Source organism: Clarias gariepinus, chromosome 26 (assembly GCF_024256425.1).
Source record: "Clarias gariepinus isolate MV-2021 ecotype Netherlands chromosome 26, CGAR_prim_01v2, whole genome shotgun sequence".
Taxonomy (NCBI): Eukaryota; Metazoa; Chordata; class Actinopteri; order Siluriformes; family Clariidae; genus Clarias; species Clarias gariepinus.
Window position 1 is genome coordinate 10213396 of NC_071125.1, and position 20721 is coordinate 10234116.

General features: G+C 35.7%; 1 protein-coding gene across 3 annotated transcripts in view; it reads left to right on the forward strand.

Annotated features, from left to right (window-relative positions):
* The first annotated feature begins 245 nt into the window (after window positions 1–245).
* Window positions 246–20721, forward strand: part of LOC128514209 (uncharacterized) — a 31131-nt gene continuing 10655 nt past the window's right edge. Inside the window, exons 1-4 of one of the 3 annotated variants that reach the window (XM_053487952.1) lie at window positions 246–414; window positions 696–821; window positions 1232–1416; window positions 20074–20186. In XM_053487952.1, coding sequence (XP_053343927.1) covers window positions 760–821; window positions 1232–1416; window positions 20074–20186 — 360 coding nt within the window. In that variant the 5' untranslated portion in view covers window positions 246–414; window positions 696–759. The remainder of the gene's footprint in view (window positions 415–695; window positions 822–1231; window positions 1417–20073; window positions 20187–20721) is intronic. The other 2 variants (XM_053487953.1, XM_053487951.1) reach the window with 2 other exon arrangements.

A 20721-nucleotide genomic window follows, 5' to 3' on the forward strand; every position in this document is an offset into this window, starting at 1 on the left:
AAACAGAATAAGTTATCTTTAACTACACCGTGCTTGTTGATTTAAACAGTAAAACCGTGTGAACCGTGTCCCAGCCGGCAGTGCCGCGTGAGATATGAAGCGGGAGTAGCGAGTTATTGTGTGCACGTGCACGCGCGCGCGCGCGCCTGTGTGACTGTATGCGCGCGCACGCGCCGTGGCTCAGCATTGCGTGCGAAGAGAGCAGCATGTCATTCAGAGGAATCCGCCACCTGAAACGCGAGGAAGTGAAGTCTGGTATAAAACAGTCATCTATCTGCCTGGAGCGGTGCAAACTGAGGAAAGTTATTCTCAAAGGGGGAAAATATAAATGACATTAATTCAATGCAATATAAAATTCGTAGAATAATTATTTGAATGATACTTCTCATCTTTGGGACGCAGAAGATTATTTGGGTAAGCAGCCTGTTTTAATCCAGATATGTTAAATATGTTATTTATTAGTCCTTGTTAGAGCAAGCGGTTCATTTTGGCTTGTGTGTCTATGTGTGTAAGTATATGTATAGTGATATAGAGATGGTGAAATACAATTAAGAACAAGTTTGAATATGAATTGTATACACACTTAATAGATCATTTAATTATAAACTAAACAAATAGCACAATATTGATGCTGCGTGTATTTCAGTTCGTTTCTTTTTTAAACCATTGCGAATATTTGGTTTCTACGTTTGTAGAAATAACTTTCGGGAATTTAAAGCCCTTGGATATCACTCTTGTAGCCCCCTTTCCGTGTGAGAGATGATACCCCCGGGAGACTGCATGTACGCCGGTCGGAAGCGCAGGAAGCCCGTACAGAAGCAGTTGAGTATTTCATTTTTATTTTATATTTTATGCTGGATGAACAAAATATTTGACACAAATTTTCATCAAGCATGTGTGTAGGTCTGGTTCAGCCTGTACATGTGATCCTGTCAGTTTTCTTGTCCCAAAAGCTTCATTTACATGGTGGTAATGAGTGTAAGAACTAATAATCTATTAATTATTCCTTTCTATTCGTTTAATTTCTGATCACACTATATGCTTTCAAACCTTTAAAACAATTAAGTCCATTAAGTTCATAGAGCTCAGCTCATCTCTTGCACATGGGTTTTGAGAACATGTGAAACACCTGTTGTAGGGCGACTGAAAACCATAGATTAAAAAAATATATATTGCAAAAATCAATGCCATGTTTCAGCCTAATGTCGGGATTGTATTTTGTTATATCCAGTAGAAAACCTGCACCCGTGAGCGAGAAGTCGAACCCATCAAAACGGCACAGAGACCGGCTGAATGCAGAGCTAGATCGTCTGGCCGGTCTGCTACCTTTCCCACCGGAGATCATCTCCAAACTCGACAAGCTGTCCGTGTTACGCCTCAGCGTCAGTTACCTTCGTGTCAAGAGCTTCTTCCACGGTAAGATATGCACTTTTAAACTGTAGTGCAAAGGCCGAACATTTCTTTTTCCTGCAAGGGACTGATGAAAATTGCCGTGACTCACATGAACGTGGCTTTTGTTTATTTTTTTTGGGAAACCCACATTTTCTTGAGAGGTTTGAAGTGAAAACATCTCCTGTAAAGTGTTTCCAGTACATTCATCAGAGAGTTTGATTTTTCTCATAACCATTTAGAAGTTTTGTGAGTTTTGTGAGCGATCGTGATGTGTTGTTCTAATCAGTTAACTTTTGGGCCTGCTTTATACTAGTGTTTGTATGGGCTCAACTGTAATCTGGCTTATTGGCTAGCACTGTCATCTCGCAACTCCAGGTTTGGGGGATTGAATCTTGCCTTTACTCTGTGTGAGTTTGCTTTCTTTGGGTGCTCTGATTTCCTCTAGCAGTTCAATGACATGCCTTTCCAAATTGCCTGTAGTGTGTGTGTGTGTGTGTGTGTGTGTGATTACGCCCTGAAATTGTTGGCATCCAATTCAGGGTGTACCGTGTCTTGTGCCCTGGGTTCTTTAGGATAGGCTCCCCTGCAACACTATATTATCTATATATATATAATCTATATATTTTCTATATAATAGGTATAGATAACGAATGGAACTTTAAGCAAAACCACTTTGATACTAGTTTCAAGACGAGTTTATTTTATTATTTATTAGAAAATTAAATTTCTTTCACATAAGCACATAAAGACATTTATGTTTAATATTATTAAACATAAATATTGGAATTTGATGTATTGTAAAATAATTAGCTCAGAGCTGATTCTTATCTGCAGTCCCTTGAAACGTCACATTAAAGACAGTCATAACAACAAAACAATGCTAATTAAGAACATAATAATGAAAACAAAGCAATACCAGACAAAACAATACAGTACTGTACAACACCAGACAAATAACCACACACACAACAAGACACAAGCTATACTACAAAGTAATTAAGAGATGAATGGCTAAACAGCTTTTATATAGTTATATATTATATTATATATATATTACAGTATTTAGATATTGTTTGACATCCATAAAACAGTACTAAACGGGATTGTTATTTATTTCTCTATGTCATAGTTCCCTAAGTGTTATCCTACAGCACTACTCTTTCCCAGTACTCTACAGTGCTGACATTTACAACACAGCAATTTCTACTTGTAATCTTTCCTTCTAATGCATTATAAGCTACTGAATAAGGTATTCAGTTCATGTTTAGCTGTAAGCGTGCAGTGGCTTTTTAAATTTGTTAAAAAGAGTAGTGGTAAATTTTTTGTGATTCTGCCATCAACGAATTTATTTTTATTGTATGAAAAAAAAAGGTCAAGGACATTTGTTGACAGTAGGAAAAATGCCAAGATCAATGCCAAGTTCAAACATAATTAACCAAAGTATCTTCCCTAAAATGATCCTGCTCAAAATGTTTAATGCTTGTACAAATACTGGTACATATTGAATGAATTTTAAATAATATATAATATACTGTAGTTTGCATACAAAGCTTTGTTGGTTAATAAAAAAAAGAACTGTTAAAACATTTAAATTCAATCCAGTAAATCATTGCAAAGAGTTGAATCTCCTGTTGTATTTGAAGCATGCTATGATTTCCTGGGTAATACGTTATCATGACAATATTTTTCAGCACTTCCTGTCATTTCATATAACCTCAATTGAGGGTTCTGTTTACTTGTACTACAAGGGATGTTCTAGTCAAAAAAGGACTTTTGATTGTGCTGGATAACAAAATAGATTTATGAGAGTAAAAAGTACCTTATTTTTGTATATACTCACCCACTACACTAATGCACTTATTCCAGTGTATAATTAGTGCGTGGGTGCCATCAGGGTGGGAAGTTTTCTCAGTACGCTGTGGCGGAAATGTTCATGCTGTTCACGTCTGAAATTCCCAGCCTCCCAGGAACTCCTTTTTATCGCCCAAACATGTGAAAGTGGCTTGACGTAAGGTTAGAACTGTACGGGGGATGTGGCTATAACTCCCAGCCGAGTTTCTGTAATGTGCAAGCGGTATTCTTGGATGATTGTGTCTACAGTTGACACAGGCAGATGCATCTCTTATGCAAGTTGGCAACAAGTTATCCGTAGTTTTCCATGCATCAGGCGTTCCACTTTGCTGAATGTTCTTGGGAAACAACTGCAGTGGGCTCCTAGCCACCTCGACAAGGATTGTCATTCACGGATGCACGGCCTTCTTTAAAAACGTCTCGTCATTGTACTGTGCTTTAAGTCTTTTATAATAATAATAATAATAATAATAATAATAATAATTTTATCTCTTTTAAATTCAACACCCTTGTAGGCTGAAAGTCAACTTAATCAGCATTGTTCTCAAAGTATATACAAACTATGATATGTGGACATTTTATTTACAATAGTCACATTTTTATTCACTGATAATGGGGAGATGTATTAATATTTATCTGCTGTAGTTGTGATAACATTTGCTATAGATAAAGTACATATAGCTAAAATATTTAATTTAATTATATATATAAAAAAATTATATTATGCCATAAAAACTATTAGTAATATAGAATAAATTATATATCATATAATAAAACAGACCTGTTACAGTTTGTATGCATAGTATTATTAATAATAATTTCTTGACACATTTGTCTGTGTATTTCAACACAAATTAATTAGGAAAGTTATTTTTGTGGTACAGTCATGCAGAGAAAAATATTTTTATACACTTGCGTGCAGTAAAGTTAAAGAAACTGGCTCACCAAAACTTAAAAATTGAGGAGGTTACATTTTTTCCAAACTTCAGCTGTCTGGTTTCAGTGAGTTTGTACCCACTGTAGGCTTAGTTTCCTCTTCTTGGCTGACTGGAGTGGAGACATAGGTTTTCTGTTGTTGTAATACATCCACCACAATGTCCGGCATGTTGTGCATTTTGTGAGGTTTTTCTGCTTTATTGTCAGTCTGGCTCTTCTTCTTAGACTTCCTTGAACAAGATCTTTCTATGAAAGTATGTGTATGAAAATGAGAAAATACCCAAACCAGAAGTCTGACACCTACAGTCATGCCATGACAGATTCAATGAAATCACATTTTTGCCTATTGTGATGTTTGGTAAAAACATTAACTAAAGACTTGATCTGTATCTGTGTGACTTTATGCTTTGCATTGCTGACACATGATTGACTGATCACATAATTTCTTAAATGATCAGGGCCACAGCTGTTTCTATTTAATTGTCCAGTGAGTCTATCATGACTATATATGTAAATTGATGCAGTGTGCAGTGTGTATTGCAGCATTTTTATTTTTTGTCTTAAGCAAGCCAAACAAGAAGATTTGTGACACATCACATCAAATCAGGTTGCATGCAAGTGAGTGGTGCATATTATTTTATTCCTACTTCTATAAGCTCGGTTTTGTTAGCAGGTTAATTACTGTATCGTGTCTGGTTGCTGAGATATGAAAAGCGCGAGTTTGATTATTAGGGAGCCTTCAGTAAAAAAAATATATATTTTTGAGAATATTTAAATGAGGATCCCTTGACATAGTATAAGAAAGAGGGAACCCTCAGCCTCTTTTTGACCCCAGGATTTTCATACTACTCAAAAAAATTACTTGAGCGTAATTAGTTTGGATAGTGTTCATTAAAGTGCTTTAAAATAATGTTTCGTATGAAAACTTTCTCAATTCTGTTGAAGGATCAGGAAAATATTTATCAACTATTTTTGGCAAAATTGATGATTTAATACATTTCATTTCATACATTTAATAGGTAACAAACATTAATTTAAAAACTGAGGTAATTGAGTGTAAATATATAATTTTCCGTCATTATTATCTTATTCTGGGATGGATATGAGGTGGGATTTACCTTGGAGGGGAAGCCAGTCCACAGGAGGGCACCAGATTTAACATTGTTACATTATTACGTTTCATATGTTAATTTGCAGCCTGGTTCATATGAGTTTCCCTTAGTCTTGCTTTTTATCAGAAGACACTGACAAACAATTCCACAGTGTAAAGCAACAGACACAAAGCAGTGATCACAAACAGTAGCGAGTGGGGAAATCCAAAACACAAAAACACAAAAACTGAGCTTATTAACATAAAAAAAAAACAAAAAAAAAACAAGGTGAAACCAAAAAGTGTGATCAGGAACAGAAATGCATGATTAGAATTTGGGTGACTGTGAATGTGCTGGTCGAGATTGTAGTCCCAGGCGGCAATAATTGTAGGCCACGCCGTGTTCTGGGAAGTGCAGTTTTTTAGTGGATTTTGGCCTCATGCACATTACGAGACATGAATATAGGGCCGGTAAATGGCATAGAGGATCATAACCAACTTGGAGCGGCATCTATAAAATCTTCAGATATGTAACGTCAATCTATTCAAAATATTCTAGTGAATTAATCTTTTTTTTTTTTTTTTGCATGAAAGTACTGTAGTATGTTGAAAGTGTATAAAATCAGCTTCACTTTTTGACTAATACATTCAGCTTTAAATTTCGTTTCAGCATAATTTATTTATTCTTAAAATGTGCATTGAAATTTAATAGCACTCAAATGGTAAAAAAAATGGTTCTGGGATCATTTTCACACTTGAATTAACCACCATGTTGTGCACTGTAATCAGAATTAAGGCAGCCAAACAAAATAACTGAATGTGCAACTTTTTTGGGGGTCAGGCAGCTTATATACAAATTTACTAATTTGTGTATTTTAACATGAATGAATCAAAAAACAAATGTACAATCTTTACTCATCTATAAACCTCCTGAATCTTAAAAGGCAAACGGAATTAAATGTTTCTGCCTGATGCATAGTATCAATACCTTACTATATACAGACTTAGTGGAATATGATGGGCATCTTCATGGTATGGCCTGCGAGTCAAATTTAAATGTTGAATTGATGTTGGAGGATTATTTTGCCTATTCTGCAGCTGTCAATACCTGGCTTACCACTATACTGTTCGCCTGTAGATAAGAAACTGTCTTTGTAAGAGTCTGAAGGTACATTGCATTCTATATTTATATTATATGATGTTATTGAATTAAAGTCATAATTCAACATGAAGTAAACACATAAACAGCTTTTGTAATATCACATTTAAACAAAACACTTATGATAAAGAAATAATAAATAAAAAAAGATCATAGTCTGAGGCAGGATTTTTTTAAAGCACAGAAATCTGGGAGATTTCTACAGTTCTGACGGTTAAATAAAAAAATTAAAAAATCCATAGTCAAAATGTAAAATTAAAATGTGGAGGAGACAGGGCTCCGCTCATCTTCTGGCATCCCTATAATAAAGTAAAAGTAGTGGCCACATGTGGGGAGAAATAGAATTCTATGAAACCTATACTTTTTGTCATGGTATATTTTTGCGACATAATTAATTTATTCAGTTTTAGACGAAGAGGGTAATGTGACAAAATGAGGAAAAGTGAAGGTGTTTGAATAGTTTCTGAATGCAGTATATTTTTAACCTAATGTCTCGTTTTAAATACGCATTACAGATGCAGTACATACTACATGTGCTTTTGCCAATCAAGGGTGGATGCTTCCCAGATGGGAAGAGTAAGCATGAGATTATTGTGCAGTTGTTTTTACATTTCTCCTCTCTCTCTTTTGTCTGTTCCGTCTCCACAGTAACCTTTGCACTCATTCATTGTAACACTAATTTAAGGACACAAATAGCAGAGACCATGGATATGACTAAGCTCGCCTATTATGTTAAACCATAATAACACAACTCACAGTGAAGGGGCCTGTTTGAAGTTTCATTACCCTCCATTAGAATATAAATGTAGCCAGTCCATGGTTGGCACTATTCAAAGGACACATTCATGAACATGCATCTTCCCTTGTAGCTGGTCACCAGATCTCCATGTTAGCCAGTCCTTCGCACGCAATGTTTTGACTTTGGGTCCCAGACATCAGTGTGGTCTAAATACTGTATATAATGGCCTTTTTCTTGTCAGTACAGCCTCACTGGTGAAGCTCAGTAATATAATATATGCATTGTTTTATTTTTCCGTCTGCTCATTTGAAGTAGTATTACAATATGTTATTTAAAATACTTACCCATCCTTTACTTGTAAATCATGCAGTTACTTTCACTAGGTGGACCTGTTAGTAAGCTTTTTTAAAAATATTTTTTAGGCTTGCTCAAGACATTTTTTCAAGCAAATCCATCTCACGCTCACTTAGTTCCTTAGCTCACCCCATTATATCTTTAAATATGGGAAATACTTTTTTCTGCATATTGGTGTGAAGAGGAAGTTAGATCAATTTGAATATAGTAAACATGCTATGTACAGTAGTTGGGTAAATATTTAAAACATTGCGTTATATGACGCAGAGCTGTTACTACTTGCATAAACCAGTAAATATTTACCATATACTTAATATATACCAGTAACTATTTACCATATACTTAATATATACCAGTAAATATTTACTATATATTTAATATATACCAGTACAATCGGTGGCTTATTTGTTGTCAACCTGGAGAAATTACACAATTTAGCATAATTCTAACATAAATTATGTAATAATTACATATTCATAATATTAACTTTGCATTCTGCAGACCAGAACTTATTCAGAATCTGGTCAATTTAAAGGACTAGTAAATACTTAGAATTATTAAAACAGCTTTTTAAATTCCATATCATGTATTTATGCATTATTGTTATTGGAATATTGGGAACACCAAAATGTAACATAAATTAACCAAAGTTTTGTAAATATAATTTGTATTTATTGTTTTCATTTAACATTGTAGGTCAATTATTGAACATAATGAATACCATGCCGTTATAGTCTACCATAGTTGCAATAAACAGTCTTAATGCATTTGCAGTCTGTACGCTGCTTATGAACATAACATAACTATAACTATGGTTACCCTTTGTGTTTGCCAGTATGTGAATATAAATTTGTTCAGCATTATTTACCTTAGCTACTGTAGTTTGAGTTTCTCTTTCTCACTAGGGCTGTATAACAGGTCACTTTGCACACACTGCTTTAACTTTTGCCACTAGTAAACTTACCCACATGGCAAATGACTAACAAGGGACGGAAATAGCAACAGATCCACATTAGCTAAAATTTAAAATGCATTAAAAATTGCTTTGAACTTTCAAAGGATGCAAAATTAAATGGGCACTCATTATCATTTGGATGAGCTCGGATAGTGCAATTATGAATAAATCCCTTCTTTTGCTGTGTCATGTAGTAAAAAAGTTGCAAAGGTGATGGCAGGAAATATGGTTTATGGTTTAAAACATATTAGAAAGTTGAGAGCTGTTCAAGGCAGTTGCAGTTCTACACTGTAGTTATCGCAGCAACTGTACTGTAGTTGTAAGCCCGAAGCCATTTTTATTTAAAATCTTTTAAACAAAATATTGCGTACTCTGTATTAATTTGCAAACAAGAACGATATCAGCATTAATTATAGATTATTATATTTATTAAACTATGTTGAAGACATGTCCATGACAACATGCACTAATTGGCTGCAAATACTAGGTAGGAGCACAGGTTTTGATGTATTCTAAAAAAATTTTTTTTTTTGACAACAGATGCAAAGCATAATTAGTTGAGTAACATTCCTACCAACCTAAGCAGGCTAACCTGACCAGTTTCAGAAGAATTCTTTCGGTAAGCAGCACAGTGACCTGTGAATCATTCGAGCATAAAAAACACCTAAATTGAACCAGTAAGAAACAGGTGCGGATGATGACAGATGATCAGGCTGGTGGTTAGTGTACTGGTGATGCTGAATGCTGAGTGGTTGGAACAGACGAGGGGGGAAATGAGGTCGCTGCTTACTGTAGGTTGTTACATAAACAAAACAATTTTTTTAAATTGTATCTTTAGATGCTTTGTACTTTTAAAGTAAAATATTTGTTTATATTTCTTTAGAAGATTAATTTAGTCTACATTGTTGAATTTAATTGAATTTAATTTAATAGAAAGAAATGAGGGGTGGCTCCGGATTTTGCACTGTAATGTACATATCCTTCAAAGTCCCCAGATCCCAAATTGATAGAGCATTCATGGGATGCACCGGACAAACAAGTCTGACCCACGGAGGCCCCACCCTGCAACCCACAGCACCCGAAGTATCGACGGACAACATCCGGAGACAGGGGTCTTATGTTTTTTTTTTAATGATATATATATATATTTTTTGTATTTTATTGGGAATATATGCATAGTGATTAATAAATTAATGCTTTCTTGTAAAACAATTAAACACATAGAATAAACAAATAATTAATTTAAACTCAATAACAAATTCATTTAAAGCTTTTCCAATTTTGGGGATTGGGGATTTTGTAGATTGGACATTAAACAAGAGTTGTTGTTTAAGGAAATCAACAGAATTAGTCCAAAAATACTTTAGCCATCTGTAGCCACAGTGGTGGTGTATGCACTGCGAGTCTTTTGAATCTGCTGTGGTTGGAGAGTTTGGATTAAATTAAGAGACTTAACTCAACCAGATGTGACATTAGCCTGCGTGTTCACACGCAATTCGATCGGATTACTTCTTGCACCTTGTATACCCTTTTGCACTTTCACCGTGAATACAGCCATAAATAACTAGCTATCAATCCAATTTTAGTGTTCCCTGCAACTCATCATGCTGTGCTAGATACATTAACGGTATTTTGAACGTATTATGTATATCTAGCTAATAAATCTAAAAACAAACAATGATGTTTGTACAGACCCTGAATCAGAAAGACATCAATAGAAATAGAGAATTAATAGTTTGCAGTGTTCAGCCCGGAAAAAAACAAGTGCTTTATGTCTTTTAGAGAGAGAGAGAGAGAGAGAGAGAGAGAGAGTAATATCAGTGGAAGAGGAGGAGAGGAGGAGGAGGAGGGGGGGGGGGATTGCGTGACTGCAGCTGACTAGAAGCTGACCTCAGAGAAGTGGTTATGAAAACGATCTGACGAATCATGTGCAGGAGACCAGCCCTGCAGAAATGACAGGGTACTTCCTCTGTGCGCTCACGCACACACACACTCTCTCTTTCTCTCTTTCGCTCTCTCTCAAACACACACACACACACACACACACACACAGAGAGAGAGAGAGAGAGAGAGAGAGAGAGAGTTAGGAGAAAAAGCAGCTTTAAAAAGAAACGGACTGCATGTTTTTCCTAATGTACACAGAAAAAAGAATTACTAAAATCACTGCATTTATTACAGTAAAACAGGAATTAAGAAAAGTAAAATGAGATAAATTTGTTGAAAATTTGTTTGCCTTTACAGGAAATTAAAGATACCTTAAGGAAAATGGTTTCTGAACATTTAAAAAAACACAGGCATCCTCTATTCGAATACATGCTGATACATTCTACTCATTCCACATAGACTAAATCAAGCTCCTGTTTTAAATTAGAGATTCATTTCTGTAGTGCAGTATACAATCTTTCCATGCCCTTCCCTGTTTGTCAAAGTAAAAGATTGCAGTAATATCGGTACTATCGGTGGTATCATTAGTAATTGTAGTAGTAGTAATAGTAATAATCACACTTAGCTGGCAAAGTTTCCTTTAACTTTAGGAAGCTGCATTTTGTGTTGTTCAACAGGCATACCGTCAAAACCACAGAATCAAAACTAACAACTAAAACAACAATATCTGACTAATTTTTGCAAAGCATGCCACGTATGGTTTATGCCGTCTTGACCACTCACTGGAGAGACTCGTGCAGCTGGTGAGATGCTGTTGATGGCATACCAGCGAATTGACTTCAAGTGGCACAGCTCATCAGTCATATACAGGCAGAGAATTCCCCATAAGTGCTGTATATACATTTAAAGATAAAGTAAATGCGTCATCGTGTTTTGACTTGGTACATTTGTACGTTTTGGCTTGTACTAAGACATCAGGCCTGAGTTTGACAAATAAAGGACTTCTGTTCTGACATCTGGTTAGTTGCAGGCATGTGAACTACTGTAGGAAGAGAGACCAGGATGCTTCCCATCAGAGTCCAGCTTAGAGAGAAAGAAGTGGAACATAATTTTTAAAAGGTGAGAATGTAATAGAGTATGTAAATACAGAAGTGGTTAGCGTCTTTCGCGTTAGTCATGATTATCTGTATACGTTTTGTCAACACTTATAAACAGAAAATAGAATGATGTTAAATGTTGTCATCACAGCCTTTAGGGAAGTCACGACAACAGATGAAAGACCATATTTGTCTATTAATTATGGAAATGCGTTCATAAAATATCATCCATCTATCTTCTTTTGGATGATTATTCTCATCTCCCAAAATTTTCTTCTTTATTTTATTATTTAGCATTTGCTTGTACCTGGATAGTTTATCTAGCTACTTTGTTGGTAAAATTAACTTCAGCATGACATCACAGTGAATAGCAGTTTGGGGATGGGTTACTTTGTTAGCCTGCTGTTGGTGTATGTGCTGCACAAAATTAAGTTGTTTTTTTTATTATTTGCTTTCTGTTACTGTCAAGTTGCACAAAAACGATCCAACTTGCAACCCGCAACTGATTAAAAGATATAAGTTTCTCATGTACAGGCAAGGTGTTTTTTGATAAAGTTCAGTGACTCCTTATAATTAAGTCATCTCACAAGAGAGGGAGTACTGTTGTGCTGAATATCAGCCTGGTGTTCTCATAGTGCTAATATTTTGCACGTTGGGAAAACATACTGAGGCAAACATATACGGTTGCCTGGGAAATGGGAAGTCATTTAACATTACGGGTGCTGGAATGTTAAGCAGAAAACATGTGCACTGTTATTATTATTATTATTAGGCAGCACAGAGGCATAGTAGGTAGGGTTGAGGGTTCGATTTATACCTCAAGTCTGTGTGAGTGGAGTAATTGGCGTTCCTAGATTGCCCTCCCCGTGCCTAAAGTCTTCTGGCTTCCTGCGACCCTGTACAGAATGAGCAATATAGAAGATGAATAAATTAATAATAATAATAATAATAATAATTATTATTATTATTATTATTACAGTTGCAGCTATAATTACGGTTAAAGAAAGTCAGTGGTACTCCAACACAATTTCAACACCTGTTAGGTTTTTGTTAAAAAGCTAGCCAGTTCAATGCAATGCGTGATGTAACATTCCTTCCTCAAAAGCGCCAACTGTATAGTCAAGGCTATGAATTTATCAAGCAGCATCTCTGCATGTTGTTCCAACAAAAGCAAATATCTATTCAATATGCTATTCTGTTTACTGCTGACCGAATGTGTAGCAGTGGTTGATGTGAATTTTTTTTGCTAGACTAAAATCTATTTGTTCATGATAAGGAAATCTACAATATAAAATAATAAATGCTGATAAATTGTTAGTGTGCTGGACCATTTGCCTCATATTTTCCTCATTTAACCACTTTTCTGTTAAGCTAACATATTTGAAATATGATGAAAGTGCTCATCAAAAATGGTGTGTCTTTTAAGTCTTTTAATGCTTTTAGAACATGCTTTGTAGTTTGCGACTTTCTATGTGCATTATTTAGCCTATTGTTTCATCTGTCTATTGTTGTGCCAAAATTGATTCTGTTTTGTCTTTCTTCCTTAACCAAACTGGAAAAAAGTCACTTCTTGTACTTAGCAGTTCCTCATGAGAATAACATTAAGCCTAGGCTTTTGTTAAAGATGAAGGTCATTTCTGACTTTTTTGGCATTTCTTTGAAAAAGTGGAAGAGAGAAGAGGCGTAAAAATACTGCTTTGTTTCCTTTTTGCTATTGAAACTTAGCCTATGAAAGTCTTTTAATCACTATAGGAAGTTGATTACCCTGGCAACTTAAGAAGTGTACAACAAATTACTGCCATATGTGAAACCAGTGACTCTAACTCTCTGCTGACATTTTGGAAATTCTTTTGCTAATATTTACAGATTTACTTTAAATAGAAAATTTGCATAACTCCATTCATGTGTTGGTGATCCCATGTTAGACATTAAACATTCAGTTCAATGTTAAAACTGTACGGACTAACAATTCCCAATTAACTTTCATTTTCTGCAAACCTTTTAGATTTAATATTTCAGCTAACACGTTAACTGTGGAGAGGCTACCAGAAAAAAGAATACATTGAGAAAGGTAAAGTGGAAGCACAGGCTGTCAGTCAGAGCCGGCACACACAATTAGCATCGGGAATGTGAGCCTTTGCCAGTTTTCCATTGCTTTGTTATGAAGATGCAGGTGGTCATTTCATTTACACATCAAGGTCAGGCTTTATTGTGCTTTCCATAATGTCTCAGGATACAGCTGCATAGACAAAGCCAGAAGTCAGACCCTAAGCCTAACGTTTCACTGTAGCACCTACCCAAATGCTCTGTGGGGAGTTTGAAGCCTGTGAATTAAAAGCATGTGGAAGAGATGAGAGTGCCAGATTGTAATATTCACACAAAGCCACCATAATGAAAACCCAAGTGGTGACTTTTACAAAAACAATACAGATATATAGATATAGAGTCATACTATGCTTTATACCCTTGTTCAAACTCAGCAGCAGCAGCTACACACACACTATGCTGCAGTCAGTGGGAAACGCAAGGCATTGCTTATTATATTTATTTACAGTCAAATAATGTATGATACTCTACTGTCACACATTTAATGGTGTACTCATCTTACGACATTTGACTTTTTTAGGCTTCTGTCACAATGTGCGTTGTCTGTCCAAGCCTCCATATTAAGTGTGTCATGATTATTGTCTCAAGATGCCAGAATACGGAACACAAGGTTTTGATTTTAAGTGAACAAATACCACTTAAAAGTGTACATGCCCATTTTCGCATAGATCTCTCTCTCTCTTTCTCTCTCTACCCGATGTAGAATTGTAGGAGCGTATATAATAATACGATGCCACGTTTCACTTGTACATTTCTGTCTTTCAAAGAACATAGAAGGGGATTAAATGGTGAGAAATGTGCCTTCTGTAACAGTAACTAAGAACTAAAGGACTACAGTTAACGATTTACAATGACATGGAAAAGAAACAGATCCCTCTGTTTTCTTGAGAATGTCTTTAGTTCGATTTGTAAAAGAAAGGAAATACGCCCACGCACATTCTTTAGCAAATGTCAGAGAATTAGTTTGCATTACATTGCAGCCCTAACCTGTTGCAAGGAGCGCTCAGTGCCAGTAGTCATCAATATTTAACAGCTGTTGTTGTTATGAACTTTTTTTCTACCACTAATGTGGCTTTACAGGCTTGCACGCAAGGGCTTGGCTGAGTGCCAGCATCTGTCAGGGACAGGAGGAGATTGACAGAAGGCTTGTTCGCGTGACAACAGTACCTCGGTCAGCCAACTCAAGGCTCTAAAAACAGTGCCTAGCTATGTTTCTGTCTCCCTCTGCTTTAATCCTTCCAGCTTCTTTGAACGAAGGAGGGTTTTTTTAGCGAGTGATGTTTCATCAGAAGAGTTGGCTTACAGCAAGTAAATCTTCTCTATTGCCCTGGGACGTAGGCCTACTCGAGCACGAGGGTGGATGTACATCAGAGGGAAAATAATCTGCATGCAAAATGTCGTGTAGATTTGAATAATTGCTTAATAGTTTTCCTTACATTGTATGACCTGGAATAGACCCTTTTCAAATGTAGTAAATCGATTTAAAATAATACAGTAATAGATGAACCCCTTCTAAACCTACATTTACAATAATACCTGTATAACCTTTACAATGTGCATATAAACATAATAATGTATATATTATAATTTACATCATTTTTTACATTTTAAATTCTAAGTCATCCAGATCAGCCTGTATTTTTATAGTCCATCTCTATATTGCTAAGTGTTTTATATTAACTTTAGCTAATTTTAAGTTGTTGCACCAAGAAGGTAAATATATACTATATAAGTATACAAATATAATATATATTATTACAATTAATTTAATATAAATTGGTAGATTGTTTTAATACTGACCAAAAGATTGTCTCATACTATACAAGCAAAACCTACATTAAATAGCACTCTTAAGTTCTTTAAATAACATAAGAGTGTCAAATCAATAAAGTGTGCCTAAGCACTGTTATAATTAGAGAGACGTCTAGAATACTGGAAATATGCTACCGTCACCTCCTGTTTAAACACTTTATTGAGCCAGAACCTAAATAACGTCATCAAAATTTATGTCCTGTTCAACCGTTTTAATGGCAGGAAATAAAACTGTCTTAAAAAGAAGAAGAAAAAAAACCTCTGTATATTTGCATCACTCCCTTTGGCTCATTTAGAAAGTTGCAGAACTGGCTTAGTCCAGGTCCCACTGTGGTACCAAAGTTTTGCATGTACAGTAGGTTGGAAATATACAACTTCTCCCAGCAGCAAACTGCTAATCTTTCCCCTTTGCTGGCAAGAATATTTTACATGCAACATGGCAGAGGAACGTTCCGTTTAAAGTTTAAATAGCCTGCTTAATTACATATACACGTAGAACTATCACAGTTGATAAGATATAAAAGTTACACACTTTCTAGAACTTAAATCTACCTATAACCTATATTCCTGTGTTTTCATGTTGCAGATCAGAAAAGAGCCATTCATTTAACAAAGAACCAAAACAATGACAACACATAGTGTGAGAAGGAAAAGGAAGAGACAGGGACAAAATAACAACTTTCTAAAAAGACCTTTCAGGCCACTGGACTTACAGCAACAACTGAGCAACAAGTCCAGCCGAATCTGAGCAGTTGCATGGTTGCTTCTGCAGTCTATATTTTTAGTCAGGAAAACATTTAATTTACGGCAATCTGCTGTTATAAGGAACAGTACATTATATTGCATAACCATAACATAATTACAAATTCAAAACATTAAGCCTAGTATTGTGTTTCCTTTTTGCCATCTTGGCAGCTCTGGCCAATTGGAATTTTCACCGGTGCATCCCATGGGCACGCGATTGGATTGGGACCTGGAGAGTTTGAATTCGGGTCAGTAGACTTTGGCTCTTTGACTGATCGGCCCTGTGCAAGGGCTGTGATGCACCTGGTGTTCTAATGCATTTCTATCATGGCCAGCATTTTTCAGTGATTTGTATTGCATTGGGTTAGGGTTAGGGTTAGCCCTGTATTGCATTGGGTCATAGTCAACAGTGGCAACCTGGTGGAGCTGGGGATTGAACCGACGATCCTCCGATCAATAACTCAGTGCCTTAGCCCTCTGAGGCACCACTTCCCCTAGGAATGTAGTATTAGTTCATTAAAAAATTTTAACAGTACTTTTTATTTTGTATTTATTGCACAAATGAGCAGAAATCATAATGAGGCCAGACAATGACCCTTGCCAGTCAAATGAACAGTAAACATCAATAGAGAACATAGTCATGAAAAACATCATTATTCACCAATGAGAAAATCAGAGCCATAGATTATTTCCTCCATTGCCTTGGGATGGCAATCATTGTGTGTGATGTAGGTCTCTGATAGTTAATGATGTTCAACTTTACGGGACTTTCCATTGATTTCTATGTGTATGTTTGTTCTGTAGCTGACTGTATTTTTCATTTGCACCATTTAAAATCATTAAACATAGTATTTTGAGGGCTATAGTGTAATGTTCTTCAACACATGTAATTGCTTAAGTTACTCCCCATAGCAAAATTTTGTTGCTCAGAATAAGCTTTTTCTTGTCTCATGAGACTGAATTGAGCTGTCTCATTACAAGCTCGACTTTGTCTTTTCTATTTCTCCTAAAACCCACTTAGAAGAAACAAAGAGACATAACTGAGACACAATGCGAGACATACTTTTGAGAAACATTTAAGAAATCTGTGATGTACATGAGAAACAGAACTGCATTTGAAGGAGAAGCAAATGAGCCATATATAAGACCATAAAGAGATTAAAGTCAAATATAAATGAAATGCATGAAACAAATTAGAAATATTATAGTTTTATTAAACATATCATCAATCCTCAGGTAACATACAGTGTAATAAATTTACAATTCACACAATAAAACAGACACCAGCAAAATCTGGCAAATCAAGACACTACAGTACATGATTCATAATGTCACCCAACCTGACAAAGATATTAAGTGTAACACTGCTCAACTCAAAGTATTTATATAGGAGTTACACAAAGTCCACAGCATTGTGACAATCTTCCAGTAAAAAGAATCAGTCAAAAAGGAGCTAAAATTCAGTCAAAAAGGAGCTACATTCAGTCGGAAGGGCTGCATACTATCACCTGTTTCCTCCAACAAACGTGACATCACCAACCGCATCTTTTCGACCTGCTAGCTGTTCGGGGCGGCGTAACACACTCGGAGGACAGCGCTATACGCTCCTTCTGCTTGCACAAGCTCACAGAAATTGGCTTCTGCTTGCGTGAGCTCAACCTAATTGGCTATAGAGCCATGATTAATGTGAAGCACAAGGTACCTCTCATCCTTCCCCTCTGAGAGAGCTCGGCCAATCAGCTCTCTTTAGACCTCCAGCTGCGAGAGGTTACAGCATCGAACTCACAATCTCCGGATGATAGGGCGAGCACTTTACCACTGCGCCACTCGGAGGCCCTATTGCCACAATTTCAATAAATTCATTAAGGTGTATACATTTGTAAAAGATTAGCCATGTTAATCAACTAGGGACACCAGGGTATACTGTATAATAATATAACAGTATTATATATTAATGTGTAATAATAATATAACACAATAATATATAATGTATAATGGTTGGATTTTTTTTTAATAAACAAGCTAGATTTCGAAATAAAACATTTATATATTACAAAGCAATTTTGTAATTGACTTTAGTTGACTTTAGTTGTTACCAACCTGATCCCAGGTTCAAACCTCACAACCACCAAGTTGCCACTGTTGGGCTCTTGAGCAAGGCCCCTAACCCACTACTGCTCAGATGTATAATGAGATAAAAATGTAAGTCGCTCTGGATAAGAGCGTCTGCCAAATGCCTAAATGTAAATGTAATGTAAACCTACATATCTACATATCGTCATTTCAGAGGTCCAACTTACTAACCATCCCCTCCGAGTAAGATGAAGTATACAGTATAAACACTCTTTAATGTAGATGGCACTGTTTGTCAGAGAACCCTTAAACCCCAAATCATTAGCAGTTAGCCATTCTTTGCATTATCTTTTAATAAATATATTGTATATGAGTCCGGATTGTGACTGTGAAATATAGAGTGACATTTTTTCAGCAGGATATATTGTTTAGTATTAAGAACTACATTTTATTTCATTTTAACTATGTAAACTTACATAAGTACTGTGTACTTTCTGTGTGGGAAACACTGCTTTGGGGAAACAATAAATATGTGAGCCGCACACAAGACAAAAGTAAACTATCTCTGAGATTTAAAGGTGATGAGCCACATATTTAAGGCACCTTTAAGAAGATGCAGAAAACGCCTAAATCTCATTCAAGTCTCAAAGACATTTCTCATTCAAGGCTCATTTCTGTCTAGGAGACAAAGAACAGACTAACATGAGATCTCATCTTGGAGTGTCTTTGCTATGGGTCCTGGGTCAACGTGTTGTTTTTTTTTTTGCACTGTTCTGAATGTATCATGACAGTATGCAGTATGCATTCTATATGTGTGTTTGATGCCTGTGCGTGTGTGATCTGTGTAAAAGTGGAAGAGCGAATAATTCGGATTTTAGTGGTTTCTACCCAGGTCTACATCAGTGAAAAACTGGTAACCTCAACAAAGTGAACTTCCTGTTAACTAGAATGAGTAGAATTTTCTGTTATACAACTGCACTTTTGACCATATAGCACATGGTTATAGGAAGGCTTTATTTATAGTCACGCTATCTGGTCTCACCCAAATAAGGATGGGTTTCCTTTTGAGTCTGGTTGCTTTCAAGGTCTCTTCCATATGTCAACTCAGGGTTTTTTTCCTTGCCACTGTCACCTTAGGTATGCTAATGAGGAATGAATTGTTAAAGTTAAACATTTTTTTATTATTATTTATATGAAGAATTTGGAATTGTAGTGAATTGGGTGCAGTGAGGGGTTTTGAGATTGTATTTGAGGTTTTGAGAAAATGAGACAAATTGTGTTGAAGCATTTAAGGAAAACTAATTCCCAGCAAGCTCTGCAGCCATAACTGCTGTTCATGTCACTCCTTGCTGCATCAGAGGAATGTAATAAATAGCCAGCAGTATTTCCATAGCTTGCACGGCACTCCTCACATGTTGCTATCAGAACTAAGTTTAGGCAAAGGGTTGTATATGCCAGTTGTTTCTAAATTATTTTTTCATTGATCATATCTTTCATTGCTTCAGGTTGGGAAACTTTACAAAATCTGAACTTGTAACCTAAGAACTTGCATTTATCAGCATTGAGCGTGCGGGGAAACGGAGTCAGATTTGCTCATCACATCCTCTTTTTTGACCTGAGTAGCATTTGTGCCTCTTTAAAGCTTCATGCTAAAAAAAAAATACTTAAAACGAGCCAAATGTTCCAAAAATCATCACACTGTTTCTTCAAATTGTTTCTCTAATTACATTTAGGAATGCAAGATAAATCTTCCGAACTTTCCACTTACTAAATGTACTGCTACAGCATAACCTAAAAAAGTTTTTTTTATTATATTCTCACATCAATAAAATTTTCCAAATAAAATACGAAATATTCTTTTTTTCTCTATTTTCTCTACAGCTAGTCAAGAGAAGCAGTTGATGAAGCAACCCAGCCCTCCATCCATTAATGACATCAGAGGGGAAACTATGTCGCCCGTGCCTTGTACATCTGAGAGTGAACTGCTGCTGGAGGTGTGTGTCTCCAGTGCCCATTTTCCTATAAATTTAAATGCTTGTTTGCTGATAACCTTACTTTAAAAGAACCTTGTCATAAATAAGTAACACAGGAAAATTAGATGAATGTCATTTTCTGACTTTCACTGATTTTGGCAAATTAATTTTTGCAGGTAAGAAAAGTAAAAAAGGCTGTCTAATACAAAACAATTGTTGAAAATTGCTACATATTCTTCATTAGAAGTTTAGATCCATGACTAGCACAGGTGTTTAACATTTATGCACTTTAATACTTATGAAAGTAATATTTAGGAAAGAAAATTTAGTGAGACACAAAATTGCATAGTGACATGGCCATGAAAACAACTGCATGCTGGTTTATCTATTGGGAGAAAACTGTGGAAAGTGGATTTATAGCATTTTGCAAAATCACACAAAATTCACATTGATATTCTGCTTTTTAACATCTTTATGACTCAAAGAAACAATGCATACAATATTCTTAAAATGATTGTAATACTTCTTGCATGGTTTGAAAAGCTAATTCTTCAGA